Source organism: Leptonotus elevatus, chromosome 10 (assembly GCF_054856555.1).
Source record: "Leptonotus elevatus isolate MCC_2025b chromosome 10, RoL_Lele_1.0, whole genome shotgun sequence".
In the NCBI taxonomy this organism is placed as follows: Eukaryota; Metazoa; Chordata; class Actinopteri; order Syngnathiformes; family Syngnathidae; genus Leptonotus; species Leptonotus elevatus.
This window is the reverse complement of record NC_141248.1, coordinates 20717331-20733686: the sequence shown is the minus strand read 5'-3', so window position 1 is coordinate 20733686 and position 16356 is coordinate 20717331. Positions and strand designations below refer to the sequence as shown.

General features: G+C 39.5%; 1 protein-coding gene across 10 annotated transcripts in view; it reads left to right on the top strand.

Annotated features, from left to right (window-relative positions):
* rap1gapb (RAP1 GTPase activating protein b) overlaps nt 1–16356 on the top strand; it is an 85854-nt gene that overhangs the window by 61655 nt on the left and 7843 nt on the right. For 9 of the 10 annotated variants that reach the window (XM_086086161.1, XM_086086159.1, XM_086086156.1 and 6 more), the window contains 14 exons: nt 2297–2344; nt 3885–3923; nt 4568–4753; nt 4940–5043; nt 7547–7625; nt 7703–7756; nt 7828–7911; nt 7998–8098; nt 9823–9952; nt 11880–12035; nt 12106–12177; nt 12270–12356; nt 13513–13656; nt 15574–15705. In XM_086086161.1, the coding sequence (XP_085942287.1) occupies nt 2297–2344; nt 3885–3923; nt 4568–4753; nt 4940–5043; nt 7547–7625; nt 7703–7756; nt 7828–7911; nt 7998–8098; nt 9823–9952; nt 11880–12035; nt 12106–12177; nt 12270–12356; nt 13513–13656; nt 15574–15705 (1416 nt within the window). The remainder of the gene's footprint in view (nt 1–2296; nt 2345–3884; nt 3924–4567; nt 4754–4939; nt 5044–7546; nt 7626–7702; nt 7757–7827; nt 7912–7997; nt 8099–9822; nt 9953–11879; nt 12036–12105; nt 12178–12269; nt 12357–13512; nt 13657–15573; nt 15706–16356) is intronic. The other variant, XM_086086158.1, reaches the window with a different exon arrangement.

Below are 16356 nucleotides of genomic sequence, written 5' to 3'. Positions count from 1 at the left end.
GTTTTTGTCTCGACAGTGTTAAGGTTAACGTTTTAGCATCCGCTTTGTTGATAGAAACTGCACGGAAAAAAAGGGTTCAAAGTTCGTGAAACGTGAGTACAGCCGTCAAACCTCAATGGCAGCAATTGTGAGTTGCATACAGCAGTTCCTCGTTTTTATTTTTTCACGATGCAAAGTGAAGGAGAATGCGAAGGACGTCTCTTGAAGCATCAACCGTTCTATTTTTCTTCATCTTGCCCCACTGAATGTGATCTATAAAGAACTGCAAGAGTGCTGATGTGAAAATCTCTACAGGCTCAATGGCACGTAAATCCTGAAATGAGTAGAGCGCATGGATGCCACACAAATATTAGTCAATAAACCAATATGTATTACAATATACATCCTGGCTATCCATCTCTACGTTTGAGGGTGATCGATTGAGAACTGTGAGTGCTTTGGATGCCGACTAGAAACCCTATGGAGGGACCCTGTGAGTTTGCATACTGCAGTTCCCTGTTTTATTGTTAGCTATGCAAAGTGAAAGTGAAAGTAAAGGACATCGCTTGAAAACATCCCCCGTTCCGTTTTTTCATTTATCTCCTCCCATTGAAGGTGATCCCTTAAGAATTGTGACTGCTCGAGCGCTGGCGAGAAACAAGGCAATGTGATATGTCCATCCTGGAATGAATACACATGAATGTCACGCAGATATCAGTCATTAATGTATTACATTGCATCCCATCTACTGTACCTCTTAAGTTTTGAAGTGATTGATGCTCGAGTGCTGAATAGAATTCTCTGTGGCAGATGTTGTAAGTTGCATAAAGCAGTTGCATGTTTTACTGTTCACTGTGCAAAGTGAAGGGAAACAAATGGGGAAAAGAGAGCTAAAGGAATTACCATCTTTCTTCACTGAAGGTGATTAATTAAAAATTACGACTGCTCGAGTGCTGACAAGAAATCGCCATGAACTCAATGACGCATAAAATCCTGAATGGAGAACATCATATTAATGCAACACCAACATCGGTCAATAACCAATATGTATTTCATTACATCATGTTGGGCTATTTCTAAGTTTGAAGGTGATTGATTGAGAATTATGACTGCTAGCGCGCCGAAAAGAAAAGTCCGTAAGAGAACCTCTGAGCTGCATGCTGCAGTTCCATGTGGTGTTGTTCACAATGCAAAGCGAAAGTGAAAGAGACAGGAATGTCTCCTGAAAACATCCCCATTCCGTTATTTAATTAATCTTCTCCCATTAAAAGTGATCAATCAGGAATTGTGACTGCTAGAGCGCTGACAAGAAACCACACTCTAAAAAAAAAAAGTGGACTATGGATCAAAAATGGACTGAAGAATCTACCTGGGTCCATTTTACCCAACTTTGAGTTGAGAAATGGGTCTTTTAGTGTAAAACAACCCAGAAAGTTGGGTCAAATTGTCCATTTTTGATCCATAATTGGGTTATTTTTGACCCAACGTTTTTTAGAGTGCACGATGGGCTAAGTAGTGATATGTGCATCCTGGAATGGATAGAGCACATAAATGCCACACAAATATCATTCATTAACCAGAATCTATTACATTACATCCCGTCCACCTCTAAGTTTTAAGATGATCAAGTGTCGAATAGAATCCTCTGTTGCAGATCTTGTGAGTTGCATAAAGCAGTTGCATGTTCTGCTGGAGTCTATGAGTGAGTTGCATACTGCACTTCTATGTTTTATTGTACTGCAAAAAGAAAGGAGGATTTTGCTTCAAAACATTCCCTGTTCCCTTTTTTTCTTTTTTCTTTTTTCCATCTTCTCCCTTGTCCAAAAAGATCAGCATCAAAATTTGATGCATCTCAAGTCTCGCTGTGGGGTTTTCCACACAAACAGCTTACTAATCAGCAATGTTGTTTTTTTTCTTCTCCCTCTTACAAACACACTCTGGGCTTTGGGAAGTGACAGCAGAATAAGAATGGATACAATGGGGCGAAATCCCTCCCTGGCACTTTTCATTCCACACTAGCATTTCTGTCTAATGACTTCTGGAGTTTGGCATTTTTTCCATGTATCTTTTTTGGAGCATCTTTTACCTCCTCCGCCAGCATCAGATTGACTTTATGTAACGTGATCATGAGTCACAGGCAACAAAGAATAATCCGACACCTCCGTGCTGTGCCAGGAATGACTTTGACGCTTCCAAACAAAAAAAAAAAAAAAAAAAACGCTTCTGTTGAGCTTGTACCTTTTGAAAGCTGCTGCGGTGCTCTTTTTTTTCACCTGCTCTGTTCGCATTCCTTTGATACGCTTCTTCCTGTCTGCAGGGTTGCAGAATGGACGAGCAGAGATGCCCCCTCCCTCCGCCCCTCAAAGTGAGTCACAAATCCTCCCATCACCTCGCCGAGCACAACGCGGAAACACATCCATGATGGATGATGTATGAAAAGTCTTCCTTATCAGCTGTCTGACAGGCTTTTTAAGCATGCTCACCAGCTGCGGCCATGCCAAATCCCCACGTTACCTAGATGGGGATTACGCATTTGGGAATTCAACACTGGTACAGTGTCGATTCTGCACAGGGGTTTGGCTGTCAGAAAGCTGAACAATTAGTGGTAACAGGGAACAAACAAAGCTGGGCAAGTAAACACTACATATTCTTGTTATGGGGGGCTCAGGTGCGCATTGTTGTGGTTTTTCAGGGGGCTCGGGTGCACTTTGTGGGGGAATTCACTTTCTTTGACCTACTCAACTCAATTTGATTTATGGAGCACTTGAAAAATAACACTAAAACAAGTTGCTGTACATAAATGAAGTTGGAACATATAATGTAGTACAATTAAGCAAAACACAATTTAAATACAATAAAACTGCAATAAAGGTAAACATTGTTTTAAAAAGTAGGGGTGTCAAAATGTGTGCGTTAATTTTGAGTTGATTTAAAGTTTTTAATTATTTGAAAAAAACATTTTTTGAGAGAGCTCTGTATTGTTCATTCGGTAATTTTACCGATTCTACATGTCATCATCATTGCTCTCTCTCTTTAATTTTTATTTTTAATTTTTATTTTGTATGTGAGTGTGTACTCATTAATTCACCTAAAACCTATTAAAAATCCCATACCGTTCACCTAAACCGAATACTTCAGAATCCAGCTAGAGTCGTGAGGTTGTCAGGAGACCCGAGGAAGGATCAAAGAAAGGAAAGTGAAATCCAGCACTGACCAGACATCGCCTAATACCCACCGGGTTACCAACCAGTGTCTTTCACCAACCCCAGAAACCTCTAAATTCCAACAAATTAGGGAGACCTCAAGGGACCAAAGTTCTTCTTCTAGTCGCAATGCAGCAGACACGTCCACGTCAAAATTGAGCAATAATACATTTAATAATAAATAAAAAATATCGGGGTTTGGGAACACAGGTCACAGAAATACCCAGTACATTGCGCGGCTGCAGTGTATATATATATATTTTTTTTTTTAAAGATTGGGCAGCTTTCAAAATGTTCCTCAATCTCTCCCTGAATCACAAAATTGAGGCGCAGGCAGGAGCTATGACTGGCACAAGAATCAGAGGGTGAAATTGGAGATGGAACTTCCAAACAGTGAAATGAATGTTCAGTCGTGTGTGTTTTAAATAAGGAATGCATTCGCAAGTAGCTCGCCAATCAAAGGCATTTGCCAAATAACAGCATTTGATTCAAACGAGTGGTTACATGCTGACAAAGGGTGTTCATGCACTTGAAAGACAAATCTTGCTGTAAGTGGATAGTGCATGTTTGTCACACGTCACACAAATGACCCTAAAAAAACGTTGAGCCGCACGGTTGTCGAGTGCGATGGCGCTCAGTTCAAGTTCAAAACCAGAAGCATCTTTTTGTTAGCTTGACTTATGTTTGTGTCCGTCCCTACAGACAGAAGAGGACTACATCCCGTATCCCAGTGTTCATGAGGTACTGAGCATGTGCAGAAAACTCGAATATTTTGTGTGTTTTATTGTTATCTGGAAAAAAAATTGGCAGAATTGATTAATGCTTCGTAGATCACTGGAATTATTCAAACTCTGGATGAATTATTTGGCACAGTCAGGGCTGGACTCGCACAAATAATCAGCCCTGGCATTATGACCAGCTCGATTCCTGACCATCCTTGGCTACCATGTAGCTCTGCCACTGATGTTAATTGCTTCAGTTTGCTCTCTCGATTGTACATTGATTAATTGGTTGCTCACTCTAAACTAAAAGTGGACTACTTTCTTAGAGTAAAATGGAGGAAAATCATAATTGAATAGCACCACATCTGCCCCATAAGACACCGACCGGCCCACCAGGCGTCTGTCCTGTATGCCAGATGGCCAGTCCAGCCCTGGACTTTATAAGAAAATAGTATCCTCGGAAATATTTAAAACCTGCAGGACTCCAGCCCTCGAGGACCAAAATTGAATTGCAGCACCAGCAACATGACATACTATTACAGTTTTTGACAAAAACAAAAATCTATCCCCAAATTGTAATGTGACCGCTTGAGCACTGATGTGAAAACGTCAATATAGTCAACCAATATCTTCTTTTGCTAACTTCCTTACTGTCTATCACAGGTTCTTGGTCGCAGAAGCCCGTTCCCGCTTATCTTGCTTCCCCAGTTTGGGGGCTACTGGATCGAGGGAACCAATCACGAGCCTCGAGGGACACCGGAGGCTGTGCAACCTCTATGCCCCGCCCCCTACGTCAAGCTCGAGACCAACAGCACTGCCAAGATCTACAGGAAACAGTTCATGGGCAAAGTGAGCTAAAGTCAATGTTGTATTTCACAAACTGTACAAAATAGAATTAACTGATGATTACTTTACACAACTGAAAAATAATGATTGTTCTTGTCCCCTATCTGTTTGTGATCATTTGCTTTTCTTTATTGTGTTATCCCTTGTCAGATCATGCATGCATGAAATCTTCTGCCTATCTTCTCCCAGGAGCACTTTAATTACTACACCGTGGACGCCGCCCTGGGCCACTTGGTCTTCTCATTAAAGTACGATGTCATCGGGGATCAGGAACATCTGCGGTTGATGCTACGGTACGTCTGCTTATTAGCATATTTTTAAATGGCTACAATTCTGCGCCCGTGGTCACTTTATCATCGCCACATTGTTATGTCTTTAATGCCAAGAGATAAAGCAACATTCTCCGCCCCTAACCCCCCCCAAAAAAACGGAGTTCACAAATGACTCAGTTTGAATTTCACCCCCCCCCCCAGCGAGCAACTTTGAGTCAAGGGACGCTGATAATAATGCAGAGAGGAAGAGCAGCGGTCTGCGCATCCATCAGGCGATTCATTTCAAAAACGCATTTGCCTGCTATAATTGCTCATAAAGGGCATTGCTGCGGGGAGAATGGCCCCGGCTTGCTCTGACCAACCACAAGCTGTTAGCTGACCGTCCACATTAATTTGTCCTTCAATGAGATGTGATTTCCGACTGCTATTGTTGCAGGGCCTTCGACTTTCATGAACGCCATATGGAGTTTTAATAGAGTGAGGGGCATTCTTCTGAGAAGTCATTAGTAACGGAATTGTTTGCTTATATCAGTCTGCCTTGCTTAGCCAGGAGCTAAGATTGTTAGGGTTAGGGAGTTAGGGCTAGAAATAAAATAAAATGAAAAATGAATAAAATGAAATAATAAATATAAAAATATTTTTTAAATTAATATAATAAAAATAAATACAAAAATAAGATAAAGATAAAAATAAAAAATAAAAATAAAAAAACTCCAAACACTAACCCTAATTCTAACTCAATTTTAGGGTTAGGGTTTGGATTAAGGGTTGACTATTTTTACTGGAATTAGTATCATATCATCACATCTGTTCATTTGGTGAGGATTTAGTTGTTGTTGTTTTTTTTACAACTCCGCCTGAGCGCTGATCGTTTGGATAATGTTCTTTATTTGTGAAACTTCTCCAAATTGCAAAAAAACAAAAATTCTGATTTATGTGAGCTCATTCTTGTCTAAATATCCGGATCACAAATTGGAATGCGAAGCCACGCTCAACTCGTATGATATTGGGGTGCATCTAAACCAAACAGCAGAAAGATAAATCCTGCTTTATGGAAAAGCACTTAAGAGAGCTGTTGATTTATTTATTCAACGCTTTCGGAGCCTGTGATTTGCACAAATGTTCCTGCCATTGGAAACGGGTCACATTGAGCCGTGTTCCCCAAATGACAGTCTCGCTCGGACAAACACTCAACATTATGCCCATGAATGGGAAAGTGAACGGGTTTAAATATTTGTGAACCAAACAATTGTTGACTTAAAATCCACTGGCACATTGTGCGAGAATAATGACGTGCATTGGCAAGCCGGCGCCCCCACGACTTACTTAACTGATACATTAATTTGAGTTTCCACTCCACATTCAAAAAAGCCACATTGGCTTTCTTTTAATGGGGCTGTCGAGTGGATGATGCAAGCTAACAGTCACTCGGCCTACATCGTTATTGTATTCTCTCTTTTGCACTTGGGGAGGATGTAGATGAATAGTCACAGTTTAGAATCCCACAGATTTTTTTTTGCTCAAGAGGAAAACTTAGTGGCCTTGTTGATAACTTGCCACTCACTTCTGTAACAATTTTCCCAATGCATAGCAGCATCGGAAAATTTTGACTGTTCAAGCACTGATGTGAAAACTCCACGGGCTCAGTTGCTTAAATGTCCAGAATCAAGGAGAGTACAGCATCACAAAGGTAACAAACTATCATCGTTTTTGGGAACTGGGCTGTTTTTCAAACATTGAGGGGAGAAAAAAACAATTTCCAAGTTTGAATGTGATTGATTGAGAGTCACGGCTTGTCAAGTGCTGACAAGAAAACACAATAGGCTCAGTTACTGAAGAAACTGTCGGGGTGTAGCCCACCCCTCGCCCAAAGACAGCTGGGATATAAGATCCAGCACGCCTGCGACTCTTGTGAGGAGAAGCGGTTCAGAGAATGGGTGGATGGACTTTAAAAATTCTGAAAGAACGGGCGCCCTTAAATGCATCTTCTTGATTTTGGACATTATGCCAATGTTGCCGATGTCACCGTTATTTTTGTCACTTAAACCAAAAAGACGATGAAATTATACAGAAGCGTATTGCATTCACTTGAAATTGAATAATTTCTTGGGGGAAGCTTTGTTTTTGTTTTGTTTTCTTTCAGTATTTCTGAAAAAAATGTCATTAAAAAAATGAAAAACTGGGAGGAGAAATATTCAAATTATTATTCAAAAAATATATTCGAATACCTCTGTTTTTTGTAGTATTTTTTTTCTTTTTTAGAAAATAATTTCCCCCCTGTTTTTCTGGATATTTGTTTCTGTTTTTCTGAGTAATTTTTCCACCTGTTTTTCTGAATATTTTTTAATGAAAGAATTTTTTTGGGGGGTGAATTTGAAAAAAATATTTAAAAAAAATACACAAAAAAAACAAAGTTCCCCCCAAAAAAGGTTATAAAAACAGGAGGGTTTTTTTTCTTTTCAAGTGAATGCAATACGCTTCCGTAAAATCACTCTTAATAATTTAATAACTGTTTGACTTTCAGCTCCAGGCTAAAAACCTACCACGATGTCATTCCCATTTCCTGCCTCACAGAGTTCCCCAACGTGGTCCAGATGGCCAAGGTAAGAAAAATATCATTCAAAGACACCAGCAGTTTTTCCATTTCTTAATTCATCTCTTTTTTTTGCGGGGGATTCAGCTTATTTGCGAGGAAGTAAACGTTGATCGGTTTTATCCAGTTCTCTACCCAAAGGTAAGTCCTTTCAACTTTAGATGATTTTTAAATTATTATTTTTTTTTTTTACTGTATCATCTGGTCCCCAGGCGTCACGCCTCATTGCCACCTTTGATGAGCACGTCATCAACAACAATTTCAAGTTTGGAGTCATTTATCAAAAGTTTGGTCAGGCGAGTGCTACTCCCCGAGATGTTTATTCTTGAAGACGTGTCACTGCTCCTGACAGATGTTCTTATCTTTGTGTTTATTCTTGCAGACCACGGAAGAGGAAGTCTTTGGGAACATGGAAGAAAGTACGGCTTTTGTGGAGTTCTTGGAGTTCCTGGGCCAGAAGATTGAGCTGCATGACTTTAAAGGGTAAGCCTGCTCTTTTTCTATTTCTTCAATTTTCATCCACGCGGTTTGCAAACCGCGTCTTTCACCGACAGTGGTTATGCTTGAATCTCTTACTCTAAAGGATAATTTCCGTAGATTAGTACAAGGATCATTTTGGTCTTAATGTGATACACCAGACAAGATCAAATCAGCACTCATAAGCTAATCGCAATTCTCAACTGATCCCCTGCAGTCTTTGAGGAATTGATCTAAGTCAGAACTAGATTACTTTTGAATGGTCTGTCATTGTTTCGTATCAGTGATGGCTTTGCATTGGCTGCTAAATGTTTCTCATCCCATTAACCAGTATGTACCCTAATGTTGCTTCGAAGGCTGCTTGGCAGTTGGAAATAACACATTTACAGCTGACATGAATGCTTTCAGCAGACGTGAAAAATACACATTTCAGTACATTTTCTGCAAATGTTGTGATAATCCCGCACTCTGTGTCTTGATCCGACTTCATAATCTGTAAAATATGGTCGTAACATTGCATCATTCTGCAATTTCTACCCTGACTCTTATGTTGCTGTTCTCAGCTCTATTTAAAAAAACTCTACCTCATGTCTGGCCATTATTCACCTGACTATTGATTATGCATCACCTATAAATGAACCCTTAACAGAAGGTAATTGAGGGCGATTTGTCATGCGGTGTGCACAAGGATGGCCGGATGTCTAAAGTCGACAATTTTGCGACTTGGGACTTGCGGTATTTGTCTAAAGCTGCTGAAAGGCTTGAAGTTAAACCATTTTTGCTGTTCATTTTTAATAGCATTAATAGTTGTAGTGTTAAAGGATTATAACATTAAGCAACGGATATTTCACACACAAACCATAGAATTCTAAGAGGAATATTTTCTTTATCCTCTGCAAAAATGAAATCTACAATATTATTGCAGTTTAACGAGACAAAGTGCAATTTTTTGCAGAAATTGCGTGGGAATGCTGAAAAGATTTGAATGCATGTGCTTTAATAATTTCAGTGAAATTATAATCCATTTCCTGATCTGATAGTCAGTTGCTATACATATATATCACTTAGCATAACGGCTATGGATATGTTTGCAATGTACAGTCGGAGGTGGGATTCAAACCTGCGACCTCCTGGTTATTGGACAATGCACTTTACCGTGGAAAGTGGGACTTGTCTGTCCCATTGAAAATGAATGGGGAAAAATTTATATTTAACGTTAAGTCGTGCCAATACTGTAAGTAATGTGAAATCAGACGATCTATATCCCGGGCGGCGTGAATTTTTGAAGCACGTTGAAATTTGAAAGGTGTAAATTGGATGTAGGCCTATTATGTGGGAGTTGTGGCAAAAAATTGTGCAGAATACAAATCACAATAACATTGTGGGAATGCTTCCCACAACATTCCCACAATGAGTCACTTACGGTAGTTGTGAAAGTCTTCTTTGTTTCATTAGTTTGTGTCTGGATCTTCTAATGGCCAAGATGTGCACACAAAAAGGCATTGAAATAAATTAATCGTGTTTAATGTTTAAATCTGTGCACTTAACTTTAACTTGAACTAAATGTTTTGTATAAAGTAAATAATGACTTGAATGGACTTGCTTGATTTGTGCCACAGTAACTTGGGCCTTGCTTGGAACTTGAAGGATAAGACTATATTCGACTCACTCCAACCTCCGGAAAAATGTCTCGTCTCATCTGTCTCTCCCGTTGTGACGTTCGGCCCCAGGTTTCGGGGAGGCCTCGACGTCACGCACGGCCAAACGGGGACGGAATCTTTTTACACCAACTTCCACGGCAAGGAGATCATGTTCCACGTCTCCACGAAGCTACCTTACACCGAGGGAGACTCCCAGCAGGTATGGTGACGCTCCGGTAAGCTAATTAAGTGCTAACATGCTAATGGTCTCAAAGATTCATATTATAGTGACACGTGTTCGGTTGAGAATTGGTTAAGAAGGTTCTGTCACTGCACCAATGCTGCCGTTCGCCATGTAAGATGTTGCGTTAGTCCCTCATGAGTCTTTGGTGCGCTTTATTAAGTTTGTTACCATGGTAATCTGATATCAAATGGGCGGATATCTTACATGGCCTAATTCTTGAGTCAGGAGAGGGGGAAAAAAAAGGATGCAAAAATCAGAGCAATCCTCCGATTACCTTTCCCAGGGTGCTTCTTGGGTTCTCGTTTCCATTATTTGATTTACGCGGTATTAAAAGGAGACATGCTTTGGAAAAATGACATTTTATTGGCTTGTATGCAAGTTTGTGGCAGCCCAGTCATCTAGTGTGAAATGAAACAAACAAAAAAAGGAATCTTTTATCAGCCTGTTTCTAAAAACGTGCCTGTGAGTGAGACGTTCTGCACTTCCTGCACTTTTGGCCTTGGTGGAGGTCCACGCCATTCCAATTTGAACACTTTGAGAGGATTCTGAGCGGGCCTTTGTCCAATTCCGTGCTCGCGGGCGTTCAAAGCGTATCTGCGTGGAGAAAATGAGGAGCGTGTTATCCGCATGGCTGCATTGCGCGTTTATGTACATATGAAAGATGACAGCCAATAAAGTCATCGCCGATGAAGCTTCCACTGCTCGCCATTTTGTTCCCCTTTTTGCCTCTAACGCTGCTTTCCAAGGAAACGTTCTACTCATTTATTATTTTTTTTTTTTTTTAGAGCTCAGTATTGTTCATTCGGAAATGTCATCATCATTGCCTTTATTTTTTTTATTTTTTTTTTTAAATATATATATATATATATATATATACATACATATATGTATGTATATATGTATATATATGTATGTATATATGTATATATATGTATGTATATATGTATATATATGTATGTATATATGTATATATATGTATGTATATATGTATGTATGTATATATATATATATATATATATGTATGTATATATATATATATTTTTTTGTATGTGGGTGAGTATGTGTATGTGCGTATGTGCGTGCGTGCGTGCAAATTTTATATCTGTTCTAAATGTACACTAAATGTACAAAAAGTATACAATTAAATTATAAGTTTTCATACTCTTGTTAACATAAAAGTGGGGAAAAATATGGCTTCATCTTTTTGTCATTAACTCATTCACTGCCATAGACCGCTATATACGTCAAAAATTCATTTGAACTATTTCTATTAGTTTACATTTTTTTCCCACTTTTGTTAACAAGAGTATGAAAACCTAAAAAATGTTTATTGTACATTTAGAACAGATATAAAATTTGTGATTAATCGGGAATTAACTAGTGAAGTCATGCGATTAATTACAATGAAAAAAATTAATCGCCTGTCGCCCCTAATTAAAAAAATTTTTTTTAAATGAATTTATGGCAGTGAATGAGTTCATACAGCGATTTCATAATAAATCATACAAATTTAATTAAAATGAAAAATATGTACTGTACTGTAAAAAAAATGAGCATGATATTGATTTGTGTTGAGGTCATTTTTCTGACACTAGATGGCATAATTGCATTCGTAAGATGGTGACAGCATTTTTCTTTTCATATTAAGAGCTATCTAATCTTTAACATGAAGTAAATTGTGAAATTCTGCACTTTTTTAAAATTGTAAAATACAACTTGTCTCCACAAATATATGCGTTATTATTAAATGTATTACTAAATTACATTTATTATTATTAAATGTAGTAATGTATTATTATTATTAAATTAACTCAAAATTAACGCACTAATTTTCACACCCATAACTGCCATACATATGACACGTTGCATTATTATTACCCTGTCCGTGATTGTGCCATACCAGCTGCAGAGGAAAAGGCACATAGGCAACGACATCGTCGCCATCGTGTTCCAGGAAGAGAACACGCCCTTCGTTCCCGACATGATCCAGTCTAACTTCCTGCACGCGTACGCGGTGGTCCAGGTGGAGGACGCGTGTACGGACAACGTCACATACAAGGTTTGTTTCTCCCGTGACGGCGATCTCTGAAGATCAACCTTGTTTTATATGTCACTTTCCTCTCAATCAGGTATCAGTGACAGCGAGGGATGACGTGCCCTTCTTTGGGCCGGCCCTGCCTGACCCGGCCATCTTCAGAAAGGTCGGTGATGACGTCATGCGAACAGGAAAACCTGACCTCACCCTGACGTGCAGCTTTACATTTCTTCTTCTTCATTCTTTGGCTCTTGTCAGGGCCCCGAGCTCCGCGAGTTCCTCTTCACCAAGCTCATCAATGCCGAGTACGCCTGCTACAAGGCCGAGAAGTTTGCCAAGCTGGAGGTGAGGCCAGGATTGGGACATTCTTCAATTTCATTACTGTTATACATTTTTTTCACAATCAATGCTATTGTTCACTCCCCACGTAGGTCTGACATTCTTTCTCCTTTTTCTTTTTTTACACAAATTAATGACAAGACGTAGGTGTTGAAAAGGGCTCACTGTCTTCCCAACAAGATTTTTTGACACCAGCAGTATGAAATTGTGGATGTGGTTAACTCATTCAAACCCAAAAATGTATAAATTAGTTTTTTTTAATACTTTGTCCTTCACTCCCCAAAACGTATTTTTTTTAAAAAATTATGTTTTTTTTATGATACAGCTTCTGACATGAAGAGGTCGCTGGTCGCTTAAAAAACTGGTAGTTATTACAAAAAATGGCCAGCAGGTGGAAGCAGAGTATAAGAGATCTGCCAGGGTCAATAAGGGCCATGTTGCAACAAGCTCTTTTTGCCAGTGTTTTCAACGGATTTGTTAATAATGATGAAACTTAACTATATTCTAATGCTAATTGCTGCAAAGTGGAAACGGATAGAAATATATATTTTTTCCTGATGAAAGAAGAGACTCTAATCTTTCTTTTGGTAGGTTCATTGTTTTTATAGCAATAGAACACAATATTCTGTGGGCTGTGCAAAATCAGTCAAAATCCAGTGAAACAGCCAGGAGCGAAGGGGGTTGCTTCAGTGAAAATGGCTGGGAGTGAATGAGTTAAGTACTGTTGTAAAACTATATCATGTTTACGTTACGTAGTATTACAGTGGGGCGACCTGCTGGTTGACGCTTGTTCGCGGAAATGTAATTTTTATTTGTGAAAGCGTCTTTGCATTTTGGCAATAAATCATCAAAAAGTTCATTTGAAATCATGAATAAAGTTAAGAATGATTATAAAACTCTATACAGTATCTAGTAGCTGAATTTGGCTAAATCTACGTAACGCCTTTTTTGGGGGGGGGGCTTATTTATAATAGCATGGCATTTTTGCTCAGTCATTACATCGGCTTGGTTTATAACTAGTAAAGACCATAACACATATGCTGAGTTCCGTCAGCCCGTCTATGTTGTTTCACATTATTTGTGAGCAATAAGTCTTTTAAGTATTTTAATATTCCACCACTTTTGGACAAACAGTATTTGTGAAGATGTTGTTTGTTTTCAGGAGCGAACGCGTTCAGCCCTTTTGGAGACCCTGTACGAGGAGCTGCACATCAACAGCCAGTCCATGATGGGCCTGGGCGGGGACGACGACAAACTGGAGAACGGCGCCGGCGCAGGAGGCGGGGGCTTCTTCGAGTCCTTCAAGGTACGGCCTCTTCCGTATTTCACTGCGATAAGGCACGACCTCATCTGCATGAGTGAGAATGAGAAAGTTTGCAGATGCTTTTTTGCCTCCCTTGCCCTCTCGGCCCGGGAATTCTGGGTATTCATTTGCAACAAAGCCAAGCAGACTAAATGGCTTTTGGATCTCAAAGGACCAGGCCTGTGGCTCTTGATTTACTCGCTTGGCTTGCGACGGATGATTTTTTTTTTTTGACATTATGTACCGGAGGCTCTCTGTCCTGTCTGGCCGTCCTCCATCAATCCATTTAGGTCGCGGGAGTGCGTCCAAGCCGCCTTGCCGCAGCTGTGAGAGCTCTGATTGTCTACACTTAAATGGAGACATATTATGCTTTTTTTTCACACCTGACATCAATTCCCCAGGTGTTATGAGAACATGTTGGTGATATATTTTGGTCCAAATACTGTCACACTTTACACTTTTTTTTTGCCCTATACGCTACCCCGTATCCTGCTCGTCCAGTTTTCGCCTGTCCCCATAATGATTGGGTACAGAGACCTGGCGTCATGACTTCAGCAGCTTCTACCCGCAGAAGCCAGATTGGGCGGGGAAAAAGTAATCATCCATAACGACAGTAAAATTATTTTCACTCGTGGAAGTAGCGCTTCATGCTGCGTGTATCTGGTGCACAGACACATTACACAATACAAATACCCCCCCCCCCCCCACTGTGTCTAAGCAACCAGGTATGTGCTTCTAATTAGAAACAAATGCCGTTAGCAAATGCTACGACAACACTCTATAGACAATGTAGTGTCTTAAAAGTGACTTTGGATCTTCACGCAGCCTGCTTATCATGTCATAAGTGGAGAAACATGTTGTGGGACTGGATATTATGCAAATTTGTCTCACTGTTAGTCAAATAAAAAAATGATCGCATCCTGATTAATATTGCTTGCGTTTGTGAATAGGAATTAAGCGCCCGTTTTTATCCATCTCGCGGCGACCATTTTGTGATTTACTGACACTTACTGTCGACTGAAAATGACATCACAGTACCTAAGAGCTCAGGTAATGATCATCATCATGGTTCACCTTTTTTCTGGATTCGGTTGTGATGTTTGCACTACGATGTCATTTTCAGCCGACAGCAAGACAAAATGGCCGCCCCGTGAGATTGCTAAAAACAAGTGGACCTGGCTGCTTAATTCATATTCACAAATGCAATATTAATCAGAATACCATGTTTGGAATTGTGGGAGTGCATAGATACGGAAGAGGATCAGGTTCCAGTGAAGAGAAAGAAAGGTTGGCAGGATTCTGACTTTGTTTTCAGCTTTCTGACTTTAAAGTCAGAATTCTGACTCCTGCCCCCTACACACACACAATTCATAGCGCTACGTCTCAAAGTCAGAATTCTGAGATTAAAGTGATAAAAAGTGAATTCTGAGATTATAGTCAGAATTCTGAGATTAAAGTGAGAATCCTGCCAACCTTTTTTTTCTCTTCACTTCATCTATGCACTCCCACAAGTCCAAACATGGTATTCTGATTAATATTGCATTTGTGAATATTGTTTTTTCTCTTCACTAGCCCTAATCTTCTTCTGTATATAAAACATATTAGAACGTTTTTTTTTTTTTAATTGACTTCCCCTTCAAATGATTGCATGCTCAACATGGTATCAATTAGCATTACCATTGCCATTCCATTCCCACATATCAAGTCAACCATGCAGTTAATCCACAAGTTTTGCAGCAGTTTGATCTCCCAAGTTTTTTTGGGGACTATAGAACTCCATCATCTTTAAAGGTTCTCCACTGTATTCGGGACGTTTTACCTGGAAACCCAAGACTCCCCGCCCCCAAATGATGCAACCCTTACTGACGCCATTCATTTTCCCCAGCCGTTGACCGTGTGTCCTCATCTGTCTCCGTATAGCGGGTCATCCGCAGCAGAAGCCAGTCAATGGACGCCATGGGCCTCAGTAGCAAGAAGTCACACACAGTCTCCACTAGTCACAGTGGCAGCTTTACCCACAATCTGGCCGAGAGCCCCAAAACACCCGGCATTGTAAGTAGCGTGTTGTGCTTCAGCGCAGGATGCACCACACTGGTATCCATCCGCGTGTCAGGATTCCTACGCAGATATAGAAAAAAAAGAAAAGGTTTTTACATACACAGGTTAGGAAAAACATGGAAACTTTTGTTTGGAAAAGTATTTGTTTCCATGGCCGTTACGTTCCCCCCCACCAAAAAAAAGATCTTATGAGGCAAACAAAGTCCTCTGGGTGCTCCTCCACGTAAGAATTTTTAGGAACATATGTAAAAAATAAAAAAATTAACTAAATTGTGCGGGGTTTTTTTTTTTTTGGAGGGGTGGGGGGGGGGGGGGCTGGAATTTAGGGCTGCTCAGTAAGGAAGAAAATATTAAACACGATTAATTTTGGTAATAATTGAAATCACGATTATGACAATCATTCGTTTTTTTTGGTACAACCAAAACAAAACGTAAAGAATATCATGACAAATACATTTCTTTGAAACACTATATGCAATTTCCTTTTGGACAAAACTAAATTTATTAAATTAGTTATTTTAAAATAAAAAAGGTGCAAATATATAAATTCAAACAATTCAAAATTAGTATTAATAATCTTATTTGTGTTTACAATTATGGCAATTTTGTAATTGTGGAGTGTAATAATTGAAATCAATTTAATTT